Genomic DNA, 24,697 nt, shown 5'->3' with positions numbered 1-24,697 from the left:
ACCCCCAAAATCGATGGTGAGGTAAGCTCACCGTCATCAGGGGCTTATCTACAACATTCTGTAATGCTGTAGATAAGCCCCCGATGTAACCTGAAAGAGGAGAAAAAGAGGTTAGATTATACTCACCCAGGGGCGGTCCTGCTGCGGTCTGGTCAAATTGGTGTCTCAGGTCCGCTCCAGTGCCTCCCATCTTCATTCTATGACGTCCTCTTCTGGTCTTCACGCCGCGGCTCTGGCGCAGGCGTACTTTGTCTGCCCTGTTGAGGGCAGAGCAAAGTACTGCAGTGCGCAGGCGCCGGGCCTCTCTGACCTTTCTGGCGCCTGCGCACTGCAGTACTTTCCTCAACAGAGGAAAAGTCAACAGCTAAGGTCTGATGTTAATCTTGGAAGGTTTTCCATCTAAATCTCCAAATGACGTGATTCAGACTCTCTCTGGCCATTGTTCAGCATTGTCCATCTTTTCAGAAGTGCATAAAACTGTGTCGAACCACGCTTTTATGCACGCCTAAAAAGCTGGACACCACCTGATCATAGATCAGACGGCGTCCACAGTGCCTCATCTGCCTCATTATAGGGAATCTTGTGTCGGTGGTTCCGTCTGAATCACGTATTTCAGAGATTTACACAGAAGCCTTGGTGTAAGCACTCAGAGTAGAGCCCAGGATAAATGTGAGCCGAGCCTTAGGCTACTTTCACACTGGTGTTTTTTGCCAGATGTCACAATGCGTCGTTTATGGCAAAAAACGCATCCTGCAAAGTTGTTTGCAGGATGCGTTTTTGCCCCATAGATTAACATTAGCGACGCATTGCGACGGTTGCGCTGTGTTGTGGCGGACCGCCGGGAGCAAAAAACGATCCATGTAACGTTTTTTGCTCCTGACGGACCGCTTTTTCTGACCGCGCATGCGCGGCCGGATCTCTGCCCCCCCTTCCCGCACCTCACAATGGGGCAGCGGATGCGCCGGAGAAATGCATCCGCTGCACCCGTTGTGCAGTGCGTCAAACGCTAGCGTCTGAATCTCTGCCCGACGCATTGCGACGGGGAGATTCCGACGCTAGTGTGAAAGTAGCCTTACTGCGATCTTTGGGAGACAAAATTAAAAAAAATCAGTAATAGATCAAAAATTGTTTTTATATATTTTTATGCCCTTCCTCGATCGGTATAAATGATTAAATAAAATAAAGCAGCCCTATTCCCCAACCAGTGAAATATATCGTGGCACAACTGTGTTGGTGCACAAGATAGGTTCCCCAAACCAGTAAGCATATAATAAATAATTTGGCACTCAACTTGTATGCGGCTGTTGCTTTGAAAGAAATATTTTTATTGCAGTCCAAAATAAACGTTTCGGTCAAATAGAGACCTTCTTCAGTAAACTGCGTATGAACATTACACAAAGAGAACAATAATAAGGATACATAATCGTATGTACAAAAAAAGGTACAAATAACAAAAAAACAAAAATAACCAAGTAAATCTCAAATCAAACGGGTGCATGGTGATGGAAGTGAAGGTAGGAACAATACGGAAGGGAGAGAGGGAATAAATTACATACACGACTGCTCATGTGGTGTATCTGATAGGTATCACAGTACATCAATGTGGGTCCATGTGTGTGGGGGCTAGCCCAGAGACCTCTCGGGAGAGTTATCACCCTAAAAAATAAAAGTAAGCTTCGGAGATAGGTACACAAGTAGAGTGTCGTAAAAGAAGGGGTGTACTAATGATGATGGAACCTACCCTTTTGAAAACTAGAACGGACGAAATGTACAACAAGTTTAGGGAACATGGCTACCCTCCCAATTTACTAACTGATGCCATCAATCCTCCTACCACACCTTGCCCATCAGTAGATAGGGGAATTCCATTTGTCCACGTATACCATCCGTACGTACATATCCTACATCACACGATCAGACGACATTGGAATATACTACGTACAGCACACCCGAGCATTCCCGAATTTCGGTAACATTTATTACCATCTTACAAACGTCCTCCTAATGTTCGGGACTCTCTTGTCAGGGCCGACTTCGGGGGTACCAGTCATGGCACTACCCAACGATTCCTTAAGAAACCAAAGAATGGCAATTTTCCGTGCCTGCACTGCAATCAGTGGTGGGGAGTGGTGCGAGGGGGGAATTGGGCACTGATGGTATTTTATTGGCTTTAGTCATATGGGCTCCACAGTCAGAGGCACGTTCCTTATGCAGTACCGTACCTGCCATTCGACTTGAGAGTTTATTCCTTGCCCTCCACTGGCAAGTGTTCATGACTTAAAACTAAAACTCTGCAAAAACTCTTACTGTTTCACTTATTCATTCTCGTCTGGACTATTGTAACTCTCTACTAATCGGCCTCCCTCTTACCAAACGTTCCCCGCTCCAATCTGTCCTGAATGCTGCTGCTGATGCCTCTACCTACAAAACTACTACCCTCATCCACAAAGCACTCCATGGCTCTGCACCACCCTACATCTCCTCTCTGGTCTCAGTCTACCACCCTACCCGTGCCCTCCGCTCCGCTAATGACCTCAGGTTAGCATCCTCAATAATCAGAACCTCCCACTCCCGTCTCCAAGACTTTACACGTGCTGCGCCGATTCTTTGGAATGCACTACCTAGGTTAATACGATTAATCCCCAATCCCCACAGTTTTAAGCGTACCCTAAAAACTCATTTGTTCAGACTTGCCTACCGCCTCAATGCATTAACCTAACGATCCCTGTGTGGCCTATTTATATAAAAAAAACAAAAAAAACAATCAGGTTCCTCGCATCATGTTCTCATTCACTTTATGCAGTTAATTGCCCTCTGTGTCTGTACTGCTACATACTTAGGCAGTTAACTGGTTCATGCAGCTTTACATGAACACCCGAGCCTTACACTATGGCCGGTCCGAATAACTAAAGCAATTGTTACCATCCACCTCTCGTGTCTCCCCTTTTCCTCATAGTTTGTAAGCTTGCGAGCAGGGCTGTTGTGAATTCTGTGGCCAAGCTCCCTCCTGTGGTCGAGAGTGGTACTTCGGCTGGTTCTGTCTATGAGCTTCCTTTGGTGGTTGAGAGTGGTACTGCGGCTTCTGAGTTTCCTTCCTCAGGTGATGAGGTTAAGTCGTTAGGTGCTGCTCTATTTAACTCCACCTGGTGCATTGATCATGGCCTCCAGTCAATGTTCTAGTATTGGTCTTGCTTCCTCCTGGATCGTTCCTGTGGCCTGTCTATCCTGCATAAGCTAAGTTTTGCTTGTGTTATTTTTGTTTGCTATTTTTTCTGTCCAGCTTGCTATATTGGTTTTTCTTGCTTGCTGGAAGCTCTGAGACGCAGAGGGAGCACCTCCGTACCGTTAGTCGGTGCGGAGGGTCTTTTTGCCCCTCTGCGTGGTTGTTTGTAGGTTTTTGTGTTGACCGCAAAGCTATCTTTCCTATCCTCGGTCTATTCAGTAAGTCGGGCCTCACTTTGCTAAATCTATTTCATCTCTGTGTTTGTATTTTCATCTTTACTCACAGTCATTATATGTGGGGGGCTGCCTTTTCCTTTGGGGAATTTCTCTGAGGCAAGGTAGGCTTATTTTTCTATCTTCAGGGCTAGTTAGTTTCTCAGGCTGTGCCGAGTTGCATAGGGAGCGTTAGGCGCAATCCACGGCTACCTCTAGTGTGGTGTGATAGGATTAGGGATTGCGGTCAGCAGAGTTCCCACATCTCAGAGCTCGTCCTATGTTTTTGGTAATTGTCAGGTCACTTTGTGTTCTCTGAACTTCAATGTCCATTGTGGTTCTGAATTACCTGTTCATAACACAGGGCCCTCATTCCTCCTGGTATCTGTTTTGAACTGTATTTCTGTTATGCTGTAATGTCTATTGTCTGTACAAGTCCCCTCTATAATTTGTAAAGCGCTGCGGAATATGTTGGCGCTATATAAATATAAATTATTATTATTATTATATTATGACTGATGCAGTCCTCTTGAATGGGGAGCGTTTTTTTTTTTCCATCACATAGTCCAGGGTCGTTGGTACTCTCGGGAAGCCTCCCTTCCCATCAATTTACTCGAGATCAGAGCTGTCTACCTCGCCCTTCTCCACTGGCAGGATATCCTAGCAGACCATCCGATTTGCATTCAATCAGACAACGCCACAGCCGTGGCATACATAAACCACCAGGGCGGAACACGCAGCAGGTCCGTTCGGTATTTTTAGTGTTTTTTAGTGTTCGGAGTTTTAGTTTTTAGCACCACAGCTGAATGATTTACATCTGTTAGCCAGCATAAGTACATGTGGGGATTCCCTAGCAACCAGGCAACCCCCACATGTACTTATGCTGGCTAACAGATGTAAATCATTCAGCTGCGGCCCTAAAAACTAAAACTCCGAGCACTAAAAAATACTCGGAGGACCCCCGAGCATGCTCGAGAAGTCTCGGGTAACAAGTATATTCGCTCATCACTATTCCTTACCTCTTTCCACCTCTCCCACTGATCCCGAGACTCGTCAAGAAGATCAAGCCAGAGGGAGTCCCAGTAATACTGGTGGGTCCAGACTCGCCCAGATTGACTAACTATGCAAACCAGGCCAATCTACTCGCAGCTATTCTCTGGAAACTTGCAGACCGTCCAGACCTACTCTCACAGGGTCGTCTCGTCCAACAGAATTCTCGGACTCTGAATTTATTGGCGTGGCCATTCAGGCTGCAGTTCTGAGGGAAGCAGGTTTTTGATATCAGGTCATACAGACCATGATCAATGCTAGGAAACCCGCATCGTCACGCATTTATCATCACACTTGGAAAGGCTTTTTTCGTTGATGTGAGGACAACCACTCAGCTCCCATGTCTTTTTCCCTTCCATCTATCCTGGCTTTTCTCCAGTCAGGTCTCGACTCCTGCCTTTCTCTTAATATACTTAAGGGTCAGGTCTCTGCGCTTTTAATTATTTTTCAACAGAATTTGGTTTCTCATCCCAAAGTCAAGACTTTCCTCCAGGGAGTTGCTCACCTGGCGTTGCCGTATCGCTCTCCCATAGAGCTGTCGGACCTTAAACGTCTTAAAGGTTCCTTAGCATTCTCCCTTCAAACCCATTCAGGACATTTCATTGTCGCTTCTCTCCTGGAAAGTCGTCTTTTAGTAGCCATCACGTCTATCAGAAGAGTCTGAGCTAGCAGCTCTATTGCTGCTCTCCTTTTCACGTTCTTCATCAGGATAAGGTGGTCCAAAAACCAGTTTCTTCCTTCCTAAGGTAGTCTCATCTTTCCACATCAATGAGGACATTGTTCTGCCTTCCTTCTGTCCATCTCCAGTTCATCCCCTTGAATGGTCTCTTCACAAACTGGACCTGGTCAGAGCTCTACGTTTCTACCTCTCAAGGACCGTTTTTTCAGACGTTTTGATGCCTTGTTTGTCATCATTGAGGGTCATCGTAAGGGTCTCCCTGCTTCTAAATCTACCATCGCCGCCTGGATACTGGAGGAGTAGCGCGTTAAAGACACACCACTCCCCCTGGGAGCAAGGGGTTACTCCACTCCGGCTTTGGGGGCTTCCTGGGCTGTTGCCCACCAGGCCTCAGCAACTCAGATTTGCAAAGCAAACCTTGTCTTCTCTTCACACTTTTGCGAGGTTCTACAGAGTACATGCCTATACCTGCAAATGGCGGACACCGCCAGCAGCCCTGATTTTCTCCAAGTTATTCTGTTCCCTTCCTTGGGATTGCCTTAGGATGTTCCATGGTTACCTGTGTCCCCCAATGAAGCGGTAAAGATAGACAGATTTTTGGTACTCACCATAAAATCTCCTTCTTGGAGCCTTCATTGGGGGACACATTACCCTCCCTGATTTGTACCTATGTTGGGCCTATGTACCTCTGTTGGGCCTGTACATATTTGTATTGTTGCTTCTCCTACTGGTTTTTCTGCTTTTTTCACTAACTGACGAGCTTTGTGCCAGAAGGTGGGTGTACAGGTCCTTCTCAAAAAATTAGCATATAGTGTTAAATTTCATTATTTACCATAATGTAATGATTACAATTAAACTTTCATATATTATAGATTCATTATCCACCAACTGAAATTTGTCAGGTCTTTTATTGTTTTAATACTGATGATTTTGGCATACAACTCCTGATAACCCAAAAAACCTGTCTCAATAAATTAGCATATTTCACCCATCCAATCAAATAAAAGTGTTTTTTAATAACAAACAAAAAAACCAACAAATAATAATGTTCAGTTATGCACTCAATACTTGGTCGGGAATCCTTTGGCAGAAATGACTGCTTCAATGCGGCGTGGCATGGAGGCAATCAGCCTGTGACACTGCTGAGATGTTATGGAGGCCCAGGATGCTTCAATAGCGGCCTTAAGCTCATCCAGAGTGTTGGGTCTTGCGTCTCTCAACTTTCTCTTCACAATATCCCACAGATTCTCTATGGGGTTCAGGTCAGGAGAGTTGGCAGGCCAATTGAGCACAGTAATACCATGGTCAGTAAACCATTTACCAGTGGTTTTTTCATCTCCATAAAGCATTTCAGCCGATGGAAGCATGAAGTGCTCCAAAATCTCCTGATAGCTAGCTGCATTGACCCTGCCCTTGATGAAACACAGTGGACCAACACCAGCAGCTGACATGGCACCCCACACCATCACTGACTGTGGGTACTTGACACTGGACTTCAGGCATTTTGGCATTTCCTTCTCCCCAGTCTTCCTCCAGACTCTGGCACCTTGATTTCCGAATGACATGCAAAATTTGCTTTCATCAGAAAAAAGTACTTGGGACCACTTAGCAACAGTCCAGTGCTGCTTCTCTGTAGCCCAGGTCAGGCGCCTCTGCCGCTGTTTATGGTTCAAAAGTGGCTTTACTTGGGGAATGCGGCACCTGTAGCCCATTTCCTGCACACGCCTGTGCACGGTGGCTCTGGATGTTTCCACACCAGACTCAGTCCACTGCTTCCTCAGGTTCCCCAAGGTCTGGAATCGGTCCTTCTCCACAATCTTCCTCAGGGTCCGGTCTCCTCTTCTCGTTGTACAGCGTTTTCTGCCACATTGTTTCCTTCCAACAGACTTACCATTGAGGTGCCTTGATACAGCACTCTGGGAACAGCCTATTTGTTGAGAAATTTCTTTCTGGGTCTTACCCTCTTGCTTGAGGGTGTCAATGATGGCCTTCTTGACATCTGTCAGGTCGCTAGTCTTACCCATGATGGGGGTTTTGACTAATGAACCAGGCAGGGAGTTTATAAAAGCCTCAGGTATCTTTTGCATGTGTTTAGAGTTAATTAGTTGATTCAGAAGATTAGGGTAATAGGTCGTTTAGAGAACCTTTTCTTGATATGCTAATTTATTGAGACAGGTTTTTTGGGTTATCAGGAGTTGTATGCCAAAATCATCAGTATTAAAACAATAAAAGACCTGACAAATTTCAGTTGGTGGATAATGAATCTATAATATATGAAAGTTTAATTGTAATCATTACATTATGGTAAATAATGAAATTTAACACTATATGCTAATTTTTTGAGAAGGACCTGTATATTGCTGGAGAGGAGCCAGTTCTTTTTTTTCCCTAGTATCAGCCTCCTAGAGACAGCAGCATACACCCATGGTTACCTGTGTCCCCCAATGAAGACTCCAAGAAAGAGATTTTACTGTGAATACCAAAAATCAGTCTTTTGGTGACATCCATGGCTTTCAGACATCAGGCAGTCATAATCTGCAAAGGATTCCCTTCAAAATATTACAAATGAACATTTTATGGTAAAGTTAATTTGTCCAATTACTTTTGATCCCCTGAAATGAGAAGGCTTTGTAGAAAAATGCTAACAACGTTCCTTAAATCAACCTATATCAGTAATATGCGATGCACCCACTCAGATCAAAACACAAAAATCCCACAGACCGTTGTCATACGGATTCGACCGATGCAAATACTATGCCACTATTTGTAAAATAATTTTTTATTTAACATTTATTAAAAACAAAAAGAACATACACAATTATAATAAAAAGCAAGATTGCCTCAGGGACTACAGTAGGAAAAAGGTCAATTTGTAGAGAAATAATGAAATCCAAATATCATACGATAATATGAGCAATAAACAATTCTACCAAACAATATATGACAGAGGCTGTTAATATTATGGTCTAATTATACAGTACAGACCAAAAGTTTAGACACACCTTCTCTAGTTTTGATGCCTTCAGTGTGAATGTACAATTTTCATAGTCATGAAAATACAGAAAAATCTTTAAATGAGAAGGTGTGTCCAAAATTTTGGCCTGTACTGTATGTTTATTTATGTTTATTTATGTTTATTTATTATGTTTTGTTTATATAGTGATATCATATTCCACAGCACTTTACATAGATTATCAAATGAAGTAAATCAAAGTGCATAGAGTATATTCTCCCAGGCTATATTCTGGAATCACAAGAAATGCCATAATAACCCCATGTATGCTGAAACAAGTAATAATAAAGGTGGTAATATATATCTATACATGGAGACAGCTAGTCCATACAGCAGATGAATAACATCCCTTAATGTACAAACAGTGTTGGACTGGGGTGCTAAGGGCCCACCAGTAACTGACTGTGGAGGCCCACTTTTCACCTGCATACAAAGATTATACTACCCTCGTTCACAAATTTACCTATGGTAGTTTGGTTAATGAATGATGACATGCTGTTTTTTTATCTACGGAGTGAATAAATTTTAATTATGCTAAATAATGCCCAAATAGTGGGGTTGGGAGCCCAGATCTGAACAGGGGCCCACCGGGGATTCCCCTGTTACCCTGTGGGCCAGTCCGAGCCTGTGTACAAACCAATGTCCCAGTGAAACATTGCATGGTATCACCACCAAAAGAAAAGGGAAATTAAAGTAGCACCAAAAACTGGAGTATACCCAACAAGTAATCACAAACTCCTGAAACTATATGATGCTACAACAGTGGATGGTCCATACAAATGTCCAGGGCGGTGGTTTCAATACATAACTGTATATGGAGGACACCTGCAAAGGGTAAAGGCTCACCTGGTGCTGTCCAAAGCCCCAACACGCATTTCACCCTGCTTCCCCAAGGGGCTTGCGCATTTATTTATTAGGTTAATACATGTGCAGTAAACTACACATGCAAGGCACTAATTATGTATCTAATGGATATCTATATTTTTTTTCTTCAAGATTGACTGGATATCTATCATCTGTTTACCTTATATCTAACTATCCATTTCTATCTTTGCTCATCTTTAACACATCCAAATCTTTCATTTCTATTCTACATTCTATTCTGCTACGTGTCACATGGATGGGACACGGATGTCACACTTATGTATTGTCATCCATGCTGTCAGAATTAAGCAGACATATCCACCTGTGGGTCACACGGACATTTGCGCAGCAGTGTGTTTGTTTCTCTGGTACTTGTGAGAACGTCGCACATACCAGAAACATGGACGTGTGATGTGGGCCTAAAACTTCGAATTTTTAAACTTTAGGTTTAATATCACAGTTTAGATTTATGTTGAATACATTTTTGTTTATAATATGAATCATTTTTACAAAGAATAATAAAGTTATTAGACTTTTAATGCTACCTTAGCATGATTTTTATTCTCCTTATAAAACTTTGTTTCCATTATATAGTAGCACTCAGAACCGAGAAGCAGGACAACTGAGAAACAAGATCGCTCAACAAGAGGCCGAGCTTGAAATGACAAGAAGACAATTATCAACAGAACAATTTGAAAGGCAAGTATATATGCACATGTAGAGACCATACTTACAATGGCATGGCTCTCAAATCTCCTTCTTATTTTCCATATATTGTGCAGTATGTAGCCATCGTCCTTATCAGTGACCCATTATACCATTGTTTATTTTAAAATGTATCTCTCTTCTTTGCTTTCTTTTCTGAGATTAGCATAATATAGAAGTGGCCGCTGCACTCAGTGGTATACAGTGGTATATTATTTGGTGCGTTGCTTCAAGGTGTGTGCACAGTGGTCTGGATGCAAATGGTCTGCCGCAAAATAGGGGCATAATCCAAATCTATGTAAAAGCTACTTTGCTGCGTACATGTTCAGTCTTTTTGTTGTTTCTTTTAACCAATTCAGGGTTCAGAAGCCTTGAAGCAGTTAAAAAAAAGTATCATGTTCATTCTTCAGGCATCTTCTGCTAGGAAACTGCTCCCTTGTTTTAGCTAAATAATAAAGAGCTGCCGCAACAACTGAAGACATTGTGTACACATACTCTCAGAATCAAAGGTTCTTTAAATGTTGGGCAGACTTAAGGTACCGTCACACTCAGCAACTTTGCAAAGAGAACGACAACAATCCGTGACGTTGCAGCGTCCTGGATAGCGATCTCGTTGTGTTTGACACGCAGCAGCGATCTGGATCCCGCTGTGCCATCCCTGGTCGGAGCTAGAAGTCCAGAACTTTATTTCGTTGCCAGGTCGGCGTGTATCGTCATGTTTGACATCAAAAGCAACGACGCCAGCAACGAGCATAGGGCCCCTAGATGTGTGTCGGATCGGTACACTCTGGCTGTTTGACATGGAGCTAACAACCAGCGAGAACGAGAAGTGAGTCACCGTTACGTCACTGGATCGATCCTGCATCGTTCTGGAGTTGCTGTGTTTGACATCTCTACAGCGACCTAAACAGCGACGCTCCAGCGATCGGCTCATTGTCTATATCGCTGCAGCATCGCTTAGTGTGACGGTACCTTTAGAGAAAGAGTATTTGAGTCTGGCTTGCACGTCCTACCCCAAACTGATTGCCAGCCGTTTTTGTAAGAGTATTTCTTTGTATAAGTTTGCATACTGTGTACAGGGAAAAGTATCAATCATTACACCTGTCTGCTGGTTATATACAGTGGGGAAAATAAGCATTTGATACACTGCCAGTTTTGTAAGTTTTCCCACCTACAGAGAATGGAGAGGTCTGTAATTTTTATCGTACATACACTTCAACTGTGAGAGACAGAAAAAAAAAATCCAGAAAATCACGTTGTATGATTTTACATAATTAATTTGCATTTTATTGCATGAAATGAGTATTTGATACAATAGAAAAATAGAACTAATATTTGGTACAGAAACCTTTGTTTGCAAAGGTCAGACGTTTCCTGTAGTTCTTGACCAAGTTTGCACACACTGCAGCTGGGATTTTGACCCACTCCTCCTGTCGCTGTGCAATATTGAATTTCAGCTCTCGCCACAGATTTTCTATTGGGTTCAGGTTCGGAGACTGGTAGGCCACTCCAGGACCTTGAAATGCTTCTTACAGAGCCACTTCTCTGGCTGTGTGTTTCGAGACATTGTCATGCTGAAAGACTCAGCCACGACCTATTTTCAATGCTCTTACTGAAAGAAGGAGGTTGTTGGCCAAAATCTCGCGATACATGACCCCATCCATCCTTCCTTCAATACGGTGCAGTTGTCCTGTCCCCTTTGCAGAACAGCACCCCCAAAGTATGATGTTTCCCCCACCATGCTTCACAGCTGGGATGGTGTTCTTAGGGCTGTACTCATCCCTCTTTTTCCTCCAAACACAGCGAGTGCAGTTGATAAGCAAAAAGTTCTATTGTGATCTCATCTGACCACATGACCTTCTCCTATGCCTTATCTGAATCATCCAGATTGTCATTGGCGAACTTCAAATGGGCCTTGACATGTACTGGCATGAGCAGTGGGACTTTGCATGCCCTGCAGGATTTTAATCCATGACGGCGTAGTGTGTTACTAACGGTAATGTTTGAGACTGTGGTCCCAGCTCTCTTCAGGTCATTGACTTGGTCCTCCCATGTAGTTCTGGGCTGATTCCTGACCTTTCTCATAATCATCCTTACCCCACAAGGTGAGAACTTCCATGGAGCCCCAAACCCAAGAAGACTGACAGTCATCTTGTGTTTCTTCCATTTTCTAATAATTGTGAAAACAGTTGTTGCCTTCTCACCAAGCTGCTTGCAGGGCCGCCGTAACGGGCAGGCAGACCAGGCAGCTGCCTAGGGCCCCTAAGAGTGACACACCACACGGCTACTATGGGGCCCATGAGTAAGAGGGGCCCAGTGACGCCTCCCCCCACATCGCACATTCAATTTATTGGCATGATAGATGCTGACACAGATGAAAACAGTGATGGAGGAGAGAACGTCACGTGATGCTCCCTCTCTCATCACTCCCCCTGTGCCTCTGACTCAGTGTGTGTCAGCAGTGGAGCTGATGAGATGCTCTGCAGAAGCCAGAGCAGTGGGGGAACGAGGAGGAGAGGTAAGTATTGTGTGTGTGTGTATGTGTGTGCATTATCGTCTGTGTGTATCTGCACTATACTGTGTGTGTGTGTGTGTGTGTGGCTGCACTGTACTGTGTGAGTGTGTATGTGGTGGGGCTGAACTATACTGTGAGTGGGGGCTGCACTATACTTAGTGTGGGGGGCTGCACTATACTGTTTGTGGGGGCTGCATAATACTTTGAGTGGGGTTGTGCATTATATTGTGTGCGTGGGGACTGCACTATACTGTGTATGTGGGGGAGCTGCACTATACTGTGTGGAGGGCTGCACTATGCTGTTTATGCAAGGCTGCATTATACTGTGAGTGGGAGGCTACATTATACTGTGTATGTGGGGGGCTGCACTATACTGTGTGTGTTTGTGGGGGCTTCATTATACTGTAAGGGAGCTGCATTATGATCTATGAGGGAACTACATTATACTCTGTCTCTATGAGGGAGCTGCATTATACTCTGAGGGGTGCTGCAGTATAATCTGAGGGGTCTGCAGTATACTCTGAGGAGGCAGCCTTAAACTCTAAGGGGGCTGCATTATGCTCTATGAAGAGGCTACATTATACTGTGTGTGGTGCTGCATTATACTCTATGAGGGGGGCTGCAGCATACACTATGAGGGGGGCTGCATTATACTCTATTAAGGACCATGGTTAATGCATTATACCATATGTACTATATGGGACCTGCATTATATTGTAATGAGGACTATCTCTCCCCATCATTCTTCTCAGCCATAGTAAAGAGGCCGGGAAACAAGCGTCGAAAAACTTCAATATTGTCAACACTCATTTAACGACCTGAACTCAGTGCATGTAAATTCAACAGAAATATTTCTGTGTGATGGTGCAATATGTGAGCACTTGGGGCCCCACTTTAAACTTTTGCCCAGGGTCCTACTTTGTCTAAACCGGTCCTGGCTGCTTGTCTATTGTCTTATAGCCCATCCCAGCCTTGTGCAGCTCAACAATTTTGTCTCTGGTGTCCTTAGACAGCTCTTTGGTCTTGGCCATGGTGGAGAGGTTGGAGTGTGATTGATTTTGTTGCCAGGTGTCTTTTATACAGGTAACGAGTTCCTACAGGTGCAATTAATACAGGCAATGAGTACAGAGTAGGAAGGCTTCTTAAAAAAAAAAACCTAACATGTCTGTGAGAGCCAAAATTCTTGCTGGTTGGTAGGTGATCAGATATTTATTTCATACAATAACATGCAATTTAATTATTTTAAAATCATACAATGTGATTTTCAGTTTTTTTTTTTTGTTTTGTTTTTTTAGATTCTGTCTCTCACAGTTGAAGTGTACCTACGATAAAAATTACAGACCTCTCCATTCTTTGTAGATGGGAAAACTTGCAAAATCGGCAATGTATCAAATACTTATTTTCCCCACTGTACTTGTGGTTACATTACTGCCGCTGACACCGGAGAATCCTCACAGCACGTAATGCAAGTGTTGTGAGGATTCCCAAGTCTGCAGCTACATAGAGTGTCTGGAGACTTGTAGTTTTAGACCGGACAACCCCTTTAATACATACCACTGAATAGTATTCTACGGCATTAAAGCTCAGCTCTATTGAAGTGAAAGAGCTGACCTGCCTTACCACACACATCATGTAGACACGTGTGGAACTGTTTTTATGGTATATTGCTGGGCAACTCCTTCAAATCTTAGCTAACCACACAGATCCAGTCCAAAAAAACAATCTAGTCTTCAGTTTAGACTAGTGCAGCCAGTCACCCAATAAGTCATACTGCACCTAGGTTCCCGGTTTCTAATATATAGCGGGGTGATCTTCTATGCATCGTATGAATCCTCTCTTCCTGTTGTTTTAAAAAGTAAAATTTGCTGGTGCTCCATAGCAACTCACAGTATGTATACAATATATACTTCTCTGGTTCAATAGGAAAATCATATGTTGTTATGACATATTAATCACTCTTATTAACTGTTCTTACTCATCTGTAGAGAGTTTGCTGTCAAAGAGCTCAGACGCCAGAATTTTCAGTCAACCTCGACCTATAGAAGAACTCCAAGTCCATCCAGACTCTCACCGGAGCGTTCCTTCCGTTCTCCTGAGCGCCATTCCAGATCTCCAGAAAAGTCGACAGATAGGTGAGAGACCTATATTGTAAAAACGTTGTCAGTGATGGAGAGTGAAATACATGTTGTAACCATTACCATGTATCACAGCATAAATATAAAGATACTAGATGGCAGCCCGATTCTAAAGAATCGGGAGTCTAGAATCCATATATACTTTATTTATTCAAATGTAAGAATAATACAATTAATAAATAATAGTAAGAAAGAACAAAAATAATAGGCAGTATATGGAGAAAACACCAAACAAAAGTTCAAAATTGGTGTGAAAATGTCACTGAACCACTTCACAACTAAATATATATAGTTTAGTAAATGGTATTATCATTTTTTTGACGAAATTCGGCAGGAGCTTGAAGAGCAACGTCACTGGGCCCGCCTCCACGCAGTAGAAACTTGCTGTGAGGTAAAAATTCAAAAATCACACCAAAATGGCGGGCGGAGTGTGTCACAGTACGGCACGTTTCTGATTGGTCGCTCGCAGCAGGCGGCAACCAATCAGACACTGGACACTGTTGACGTCACTTATCTCCAGACATTAGCTCCGGACATTAGCTCCGGACATTAGCTCCGGACATTAGCTCCGGACATTAGCTCCGGACAAAGCCACGGAAGTTGGCACAAATTGCAGGAAGTAGTATTCTAGGCAATTATTATAAAGATATTAGGTAACTGGCTTTAAACAGCACCAGGAAAAATAACCATTGTGCAAGATACAAGGTGGATTTCCATATCAGGCAAGATCTACAAAAAAAAGATGTTTGCCAGCATTCAGACTGGAAAGTGCAAGTAAAATCGTCTTTTATTGGAAATCCATAGTCCTCTTTTCTCGGCTGGTACAGAGGCCTTTCTGAAGTACAATATACCATCACCTTGTAACTTGTGAATATTCCTTGAAGTTGAACCCAGCAGTAATGACAACTCCCCAACAGTAATATCATTGTCATCTCTGTGCAGAAACATGTTACCGTATGTAGAGTTTACCCAGTGAAATTGTATTTTAAAAAGTGGCAATATTTTTTCAGAAATAAAGACTGGGGAAATGTATATAAAAACACATTAGTTACTAATAAGGAAATTGCTTACATGTGATATATATAAAAGAAAAAAAAACTTCTAAGACTTGCTAGCAGATGCTGCATAATCGTGAAGTGCAGCTATCATTTTGTAAAAGTTTTTATATATTATGGGCGCTGCATAATGTCCCGACACCCCCACTGATCTCTCAAAACACCGCTCTAAAGTGGTGGTGGTGTGCAGACCCATAGACTTATTATTGAGCCCGTACACTGCTCAGTCAGTGGGGGTCTCAGGACCAAAAGCTCCAGCTATCAGCAACACTATGTAGCTCCTGTAATTTACATATATTATTTTAAAAAATAGATACACTTTAATAAGATGCCCTATATTTTTTTTCCTGAAAATGTAAAGGTTGAAATTACCACATTTTCAGAATCTTTTATTTTCGGTTTTCCATAGCCATTTGCCCCTTTATATTCAAAAGAGGAAAGTGACGAAAAAAAGTTCTACTTAAAATAAAGTGCCATTTACAAAATGTAAAGGCATAGTGTTGTTTCAGATTATATTTTTGTAATATTCTGATTCATACTTGTGTTTGGGAAAATTAGCTTTTTTTCACCTAAAGTTATCAAGTATCGGTCTTGCTAAAGAAAACAAATGGTGCCTTGGGGATCAACTCGTGACACTTAGAACAATGGTTTTGTAGTGGAAAGCTTTTTATTATTTTGGTTGAGAATTCAGGTGATACTAAAGGACTTGTCTTACAACATATGTGTGAAATCTGAAGACTTCCTGTTAGTCCTTGGGTTTCTTTTTAGATACAAATAGATCTTCTTTTATTTCACTGTAGGTGTTATTCTGGCTTCACACTTCGGTGTCAGGACAATTTCTTCTAAAAAAAACTATTGATACTTTTCTTAAAAAACCCAATCCTGTTTTGACAAACCAATAAAGTTCTCATATGGGCCGCTTACATGTGTGTGTAAATACGGCAAACATACAGTACAGACCAAAAGTTTGGACACACCTCATTTAAAGATCTTTCTGTATTTTCATGACTATGAAAATTGTAAATTCACACTGAAGGCATCAAAACTGTGAATTAACACATGTGGAATTATATACTTTATAAAAAAGTGTGAAACAAATTAAATATGTCTTATATTCTAGGTTCTTCAAAGTAGCCACCTTTTGCTTTGGTGACTGCTTTGCTCACTCTTGGCATTCTCTTGATGAGCTTCAAGTGGTTGTTACCGGAAGTGGTCTTTCAACAATCTTGAAGGAGTTCCCAGAGATGCTTAGCACTTGTTGGCCCTTTTGCCTTCACTCTGCGGTCCAGCTCACCCCAAACCATCTCGATTGGGTTCAGGTCAGGTGACTGTGGAGGCCAGGTCATCAGGCGTAGCACCCCATCACTCTCCTTGGTCAAATAGCCCTTACACAGCCTGGAGATGTGTTTGGGGTCATTGTCCTATTGAAAAATAAATGATGGTCCAACTAAACGCAAACCGGATGGAATAGGATGCCGCTGCTAGATGCTGTGGTAGCCATGCTGGTTCAGTATGCCTTCAATTTTGAATAAATCCCCATCAGTGTCACCAGCAAAGCACCCCCACACCATCCACACCTCCTCCATGCTTCACGGTGGGAACCAGGACCTGTTGAAGTGCTTTAAGCACGAAACGGCCGTCGTCCATGTGTGTTCACAACCCTCCCTGCAGCATATAAGTCATGTCCGAATAAATTTGATGGTTCATCACCGGTGAGTGCGCTTCACTTTTTTTCCTTATTTTGGTATTCTTTATGAACTGTTTTAGAAACGGCACCCAGGTGGGACTCTTTGACAAAAAAGGCAGTATACGGTCATTACAGCAAAACGGAATTTAGAGGCACAAGGGTCTAACTAATAACGGCAGTGCGGACGTGTTTTTTTCCTCATTGTATGGAACCGGATGGAATAGCATGCCACTGCAAGATGCTGTGGTAGCCATGCTGGTTCAGTATGCCTTCAGTTTTGAATAAATCCCCAACAGTGTCACCAGCAAAGCACCCCCACACCATCACACCTCCTCCTCCATGCTTCACGGTGGGAACCAGGCATGTAGAGTCTATCCGTTCACCTTTTCTGCATCGCGCAAAGACACAGTGGTTGGAACCAAAGATCTCAAATTTGGACTCATCAGACCAAAGCACAGATTTCCACTGGTCTAATGTCCATTCCTTGTCTTCTTTAGCCCAAACAAGTCTCTTCTGCTTGTTGCCTGTCCTTAGCATTGGTTTCCTAGCAGCTATGTTACCATGAAGGCCTGCTGCACAAAGTCTCCTCTTAACAGATGTTGTAGAGATGTGCCTGCTGCTAGAACTCTGTGTGGCATTGACCTGGTCTCTAATCTGAGCTGCTGTTAACCTGCGATTTCTAAGGCTGGTGACTCGGATAAACTTATCCTCAGAAGCAGAGGTGACTCTTGGTCTTCCTTTCCTGGGGCGGTCCTCATGTGAGCCAGTTTCCTTGTAGCGCTTGATGGTTTTTGCAACTGCACTTGGGGACACTTTCAAAGTTTTCCCAATTTTTCGGACTGACTGACCTACATTTCTTAAAGTGATGATGACCACTCGGTTTTCTTTACTTAGCTGCTTTTTTCTTGCCATAATACAAATTCTAACAGTCTATTCGGTAGGACTATCAGCTGTGTATCCACCAGACTTCTGCACAGCACAACTGATGGTCCCAACCCCATTTATAAGGCAAGAATTCCCACTTATTAAACCTGACAGGGCACACCTGTGAAGTGAAAACCATTCCCGGTGACTACCTCTTGAAGCTCATCAAGAGAATGCCAAGAGTGTGCAAAGCAGTCATCAAAGCAAAAGGTGGTTACTTTGAAGAACCTAGAACATAAGACATAATTTCAGTTGTTTCACACTTTTTTGTTAAGCATATAATTCCACGTGTGTTAATTCATAGTTTTGATGCCTTCAGTGTGAATTTACAATTTTCATAGTCATGAAAATACAGAAAAATCTTTAAATGGGAAGTTGTGTCCAAACTTTTGGTCTGTACTGTACATACAAACATAATTGATTCATGAATAGAAAAGAACATTTAAAACTAAAAAGTTTGACTGCAGAAATAGTTTTTTTTTCCTTTTTATACTAATACATTGCTTCTACACCATATTTCCTATTCCTAACTTGTAGATTCTGAACTTATGTGGACTACTGCTGTACAGAACACTGCCAGTCAAAGCTCCATTAATTGACAGATGCCCCTTGTGATTGCAGGAGACAATCATTTAATACTAAAGCAAAAGCTGATGTGTCCTAAAGAGCGAAAAATGACAGATCACTGTAACCAAAGTAGCATAAAAATTGTTAAAGCAGAACACAATGCGGCATCAACTTTAAGACATGCCCTGCACCGGCAAGTGTGTTATTCCGAAACATGACAAGACAAATATTCAGCTACATTTTTATCTTGTAGTTGAGTTATAGACACATGATGGATTATACTGTCACTATCTCAGTATCACAAGTGTCCACTGATATTCACTAATGTTCTTACCAATGCTGGTGTTATTACCACCCTCACATCCGGAAAAGTCTGAAATATAGGCTAATATCACATGCCATTTCATATGTATTCCTAGTCCTGCCAATGCATTGCATGTTCTTCTTGTTCATATTCTTTGTGGATGTGACATAGTTCCATTATACATGTTACTTTTTCATTAATATTCTATGTTTTTTTAATGGACCGAGGTTGATCTATGAGCTGTGGAAGTTTGGCTGTATTATGATATCAGCCCCGGCTAATGCGTTTCACAGCACTGTGCTGATGGCGCATCACTTGAGCTCTACTCTTTGTTAGGGACTTCGGCCGTGAATAGAAGAAGAGACAATTGTCCTGCTACTGTTTCCTGTAGAGTCGTCCTATAGAGTAAAATGTTACAAGCTGCCTCTGCACATTCTAACTTTTGTCTGACTCTGTCGTCACTATTTGTTATTATGCATTGTGCTGTGATGACAAGCTAATTGCAATCCCATATTCTAGGTCCATGTCCCACCAATCGGATCCGATATCGAGAGAGCTATAGTGAACTGAGCGTGACCTGAAATAATATATGCTAGCTGCGGGCCTAGGAAAATTGTAGAGACTTGAAGATGATTGGCTTGTAGCATACTAACAGAACAGAATAAATGCATGTAACATGTTCCTGACCCATCGGTCTCCACTTTGACCCCTGGGCTGCGTCTTTTTTGCTGGCGATGTATGACAGTGACAGTCCTGTTTTATTCCTGGGACTTTTGGTGCCACTAAATCAGAGAGCCATGGGATTAGTACTTGTCTGGTTTTGATTACTTCTTCCAGAAAGACCTGGGTATGGCTGTCTGCTACTTAACCCTTATCCGGCTGAATAGGTACAATTGTAACTATTCCGTTTTAAAATTGCAATAACTTTTTTTTGAAAAGACGTAGAGGGCTGAAATTTCGTGACATCTCTACATTTTTGGTCCAGAATATATTGGCCAAATTTCAATAAAATATCTCCACCCGCTTCCGAGATAAGGGGTCGAGATCTTTTTGCATCCATAACAAGCTGCATAGGTACAAATGTACCTCATATATTTTGAATGAAGATAATGCAAGGGAAAAAGCATAAATTTTTTTTTAATGATAATGCTATTTAACTATTATAAACAAGTAAAAAACTGTTCATTTACATTATAAAAGAAAATGTAAGAAACTTTTTTTTATTGATTTTCTTTGCAAGTAATGCATGTTGGCTTTGCTACAGAGTGTTCATCGCAAATGGGTTTCACACAAACCACACAAGACTTTCTAGTCTTGCGTTGTTTTCGCCTCAGGTCTCTGCAGACATAGCAACTACCAACAACAGGGGAGGGTCCACGACTACCATGAGGTATTTTGGGGCCAGCTGCTGGCTGCGATGCTACCACAATGCATCGTCCAAGCACCATTTCTACTGCACCTCGAAGAAAATGGTTTCTCATTATCATTTTGTTTGTACTACGATCTTCAATTGCAATCATACACAGCTGATTTGCGAGATCTTTCAGGAACTTTCTTCGTTGATCCTTTGCCCTGAAGCTTGGATTGTGTTCTCTGTAGATGATGTAGGATGCTAACCCACTGACATCAATCATATTGTAGAAAAATGCCAAAGTCCAACGTGATGTTCGTCGTTTCACAGTGTACTCTCCCAACATTTTATCCATAACATCAACGCCACCTTTTGTTATGTTGTAGTATTTTATTATCTCTGGCTTGGCTGCTAGTGTCTCTTCAACTTCTCCCGTCATGTGCATAGATGATAGAAGCACGACTGATTTGTTCTTCTTTGGTACATATGAACAGACTGTTGCATCATGATTGTAGGCAAAATTTGTCGAGTATACAGGCCTTTCTTTGGCAGGCTGCATGTTGTTAGGTAGGAACCTTTTGTTTTTTCTCACTGTACCAACTAGTGTCATGTTCCAGGAGTTCAATACCTTAGCTAGTTCCATGGTTGTAAAGAAGTTATCGGTGGTGACATTTCTTCCAGAGCCTTTATACGAGCTCACTAGGTCCAATACTGTTCGTTCTCCAATGTTTACTTGTCGAGGACCATCAGTTGGTTTCCCAGTGTAGAGCTGACCTTGTAAAGGGTAGGCATTTGATGAGTCACAAGCCCAGAAAATCTTTATGCCATATTTAGCTGGTTTTGAAGGTATATACTGGGTAAATTTAGTATGACCTCTAAATGGAAATAATTGCTCGTCGACGGTGATACAATGATATGGCTTGTAGGCTCTCTCCAGATTACTGTTCAGCATTGTCCAGATGTCCCGTATTGGTGCAGCTTTATCTGTTTGCACACGTTCTGCACGTGTATTTTCGTTGTCAAACCTGATAAATCTGAGTATCATCTTGAAGCGGTCACGAGACATGGCTGCACGTATAAGAGGCAGAGCAGCAACATTCCACATTTCCTCCAGATTCTCTTTGTTGGCTCTGTGCACACCAGCAGCAATCAGTATGCCCAAAAATGCATGAAGTTCAGTTTCAGTAAATTGCTTGAATGTTTTTTGTGGTGGCCGTTTGGAAGAATCAGGAAAACGTTGTACCAGTTCGTTGTTGTAAGCATCACAAACTCTCTTGGCCTTTCGATTCGTTTCCCGTAATATGATGTCACACATCTCGGGAGTCATGATGGACTTGAATAGCTCTTTTGCTGTATATAGGTTGCTGATTGCTGCAGGGCCACCTCTTTGTCGTAGGACATTACGAGATTTTGTTTGTGCATTTGGCAGTGGATTACTGCACCATTGAGTTTCATCCTTAGCAGTCCAAATGTCGCCTGCACTTTGAGGCACAGAATCATCCTCAACACTTTCGTCTGATTCGTATTCATTTTCATGCTCTATGACCATTTCTTGTTCAATGTCTGAATCTTCTTCAGTAACATCCACTTGTGGTACATAGTTTTCATCATCAGATGGAACATATGGTTCATCCTCATGCTCAGAATCAGATTCTTCTAGCATTCGCATTATTTCGTCAGACGTAAATCTGTAAATATGAAAAAATGTAAAATAAATAATTTTCCGAAATACTACATTATTGGCTTTTCACAAAATTATACTAACCTGCAAACACGTTTTCTTGGATTATGGCGGAAACTAGATCCAGCATTACTATCACTCATGATGACTTGCTAGATGAATTTTGGCTTCGTATTTTGTGCTGAATATAAATAAAACATCGTAAAACAATATGTAGATACTAATTATTATCCATTTTTCGTATAAAAATTATACCTATAGTGATAAGTTTCATACAAAATATATGTAAGCCAAGTCCAGGCTGAAAGACAATTTGACTGTTCTGTCCCCACATAATGAGAATAAAGGTATAACTGGCTGTTAGATGCTGTGAGACTTTCCTACCTTCGTTTCCAAGAAATTGAAGACTTCACAAGCCTAGAAATGTGTGCTCACAGCAATGAGATGAACAGCAAAATGGCTAATGAGAGGAGGGAGGCAGGAAGACAAGTAGAAGCCACTCCCAGTTTGAATTAACTTAATTGACAGCAACATAAGTGACCAGTAACAACACTGAACAATAGATATCAGCATAACATTTGTAGCTGAATGAACTTTAGTTTCTGAAACCAAGTAAAGTCTTCCCACAGTGGAGGTATATGTGAAGGTACAATTGTACCTTTGCAGCCTGTTAAGGTTGTAAAATTATGCAGCCTGACAAGGGTTAACCCCGTGAATCTTTGACTTCCGCTGCCAGTTAATAAGTCTGTAGTCCTAGATCCTGTTGTTTCATCCTGATTTATCCCGACAGTGCACATGTGAGCCTTTTTTTTTTTCTTATTTGCATAGAAGTCTCCAAAACGAGTTTCTAACAAAGCTGTGAACAGATAATAGTAAGCACAATACCCAAGCCCATTTTCCTCATACAGTGATATATCATGTCGCAATTATGCAACATATAGATCAAGAGTGTCACATAAACATAAGGTAAAATCCAAAATACTTTAAAAATATAAAATATCATATATATATTTTATATTTTGAAATAAAGTATTTTGGATTTTACCTTATGTTTATGAGACACTCTTGATCTACATGTTGCATGATATCAAGCTGTGAACAGAACCTGACCCAACTTTTATGTTAACTATAGCTGTAGGTCTTCTTAGTGCTTTTGCAAACCCCACAGTTTCTAGTTTATGATGACAAAGCCATATCCCTATATATCTGTCATTGAGAAGAAATAGTAGTCAGACAGGTTGGACTTCAACCCATATCCTAGCTATGTGGCTCTAGAGATGTCTGCTGGATAGATACTGTTGATTCAACCATAGAAATACCATGCATGTTCAGTTTAAATGATTTGGATACTTGTTCTCATACTTTGTAATTAGCGATGAGCGAACCTGAACTGCAAAGTTGGGGATTGGTATTGGACATCTAGTGTCTGGTGCTGAATTCCGAACACGGACCCCTCCTTGAAATCTGTTTTACAGTTCGGGGAGGAGAAAGAGAGAGCTCCAAAGTTCGGGTCCCAATGATTTCTATGGGCTTCAGGTTTGGGTTGAAGTTCATGTACAGGTCTGGTGACTGAACTGAACTTTAGACTAAAGTTCGGTCGAACCTGAACTTCCATGGGTCCACTCCTCTCTATTTGTAATATATTGCATGTGTATTGTGCAAGAAGAGGTGGAATTCGTAAGAAACTAAGAACAAACCCAAATATATTTTTGGCGTATTATGCTATGCATAACTGTATTACATTTCTGACCATTATGTTTCGCCTCACTATATAATCTATGGCTATGAATAATTGTATTTCATTTCTGACCATTATGTCATGATTTATTTTGCAGGAGTCTTCTATTTAGAGACTACTAAACTATGGATTCAAAATGTAAGATCTTTCAAGATCCATCTTCATTGTCATCTGCAAGGCATTATCCATATTCTCAGTGCAGCGTCTTACTGCATATCATCAATAAATATTAGTAACCGTATACTGGGATCTTATTTTGTGCCCGTGACATTCTCTTTTAACCATGACAGAGCTGTTACATAATAAATAAGCAGTCATTGCTCAATGGTTTTGGATGTTATGTAGAATACATGGGATCATCTACCAAACATCTTCTTAATCATATAATAAGTAACCATACTGTAAGTAGAATTTTCCATGAAAGCGTCATTGCTTTCTCCCAAGGTTCCAGGAAATATTACTGTCCTTATAGTTTTCCAATAACTGTCAGTGTCCTATTACGTCATGCCTTTGTTTTGGAGTTACTTTATTAAATATATTGCAGATGTGTGAAATACATATGTACAGTAGTCAAATTCCACCTCGATAAACTTTAAACATAATGAACATTTGCGCAGCAATCTAGGAACACATTGCTGTGCCCATGTTCCATTTCTTTTCTTCTTTTAACAGCTTCAGGCTAAGAAACCTTTAAAGCGGCTAAAAGAAGTGACCTGACCATTCTGGTTGGAAGCAGACACTATTTTATATATATACAGAATTAAAAAAGGCGCCACAAAAATGAAAGGAAAAAAAAAATATGTCAACCATGCCAGTACAACGGCGTCTAAAACATGTGTGCTCATACTCTAAACATACTGGCTGTCATACAAGGCACACTTCAATCTGCAGGATGATTCTCCGAGAAGCTGCTAGGTTGGGCACTTCTCATACCTACAAACATATCCCGCAAAGTGGTTCACAACTAGATTTTTAATAAATTCACAGCGTGGGT

At 41.7% G+C, this 24,697-nt stretch overlaps 1 protein-coding gene across 1 annotated transcript in view; it reads left to right on the top strand.

Annotated features, from left to right (window-relative positions):
* Nucleotides 1-24,479, top strand: part of TSGA10 (testis specific 10) — a 108,231-nt gene extending 83,752 nt beyond the window's left edge. The window contains exons 18-20 of the mRNA XM_069757508.1: nucleotides 9,636-9,740; nucleotides 14,247-14,393; nucleotides 23,801-24,479. Coding sequence (XP_069613609.1) covers nucleotides 9,636-9,740; nucleotides 14,247-14,393; nucleotides 23,801-23,825 — 277 coding nt within the window. The 3' untranslated portion in view covers nucleotides 23,826-24,479. The remainder of the gene's footprint in view (nucleotides 1-9,635; nucleotides 9,741-14,246; nucleotides 14,394-23,800) is intronic.
* Nucleotides 24,480-24,697: the final 218 nt, after the last annotated feature.

The sequence above is a fragment of the Ranitomeya imitator genome, chromosome 3, assembly GCF_032444005.1.
Source record: "Ranitomeya imitator isolate aRanImi1 chromosome 3, aRanImi1.pri, whole genome shotgun sequence".
Taxonomy (NCBI): Eukaryota; Metazoa; Chordata; class Amphibia; order Anura; family Dendrobatidae; genus Ranitomeya; species Ranitomeya imitator.
This window is presented reverse-complemented; position numbering and strand designations above follow the sequence as displayed.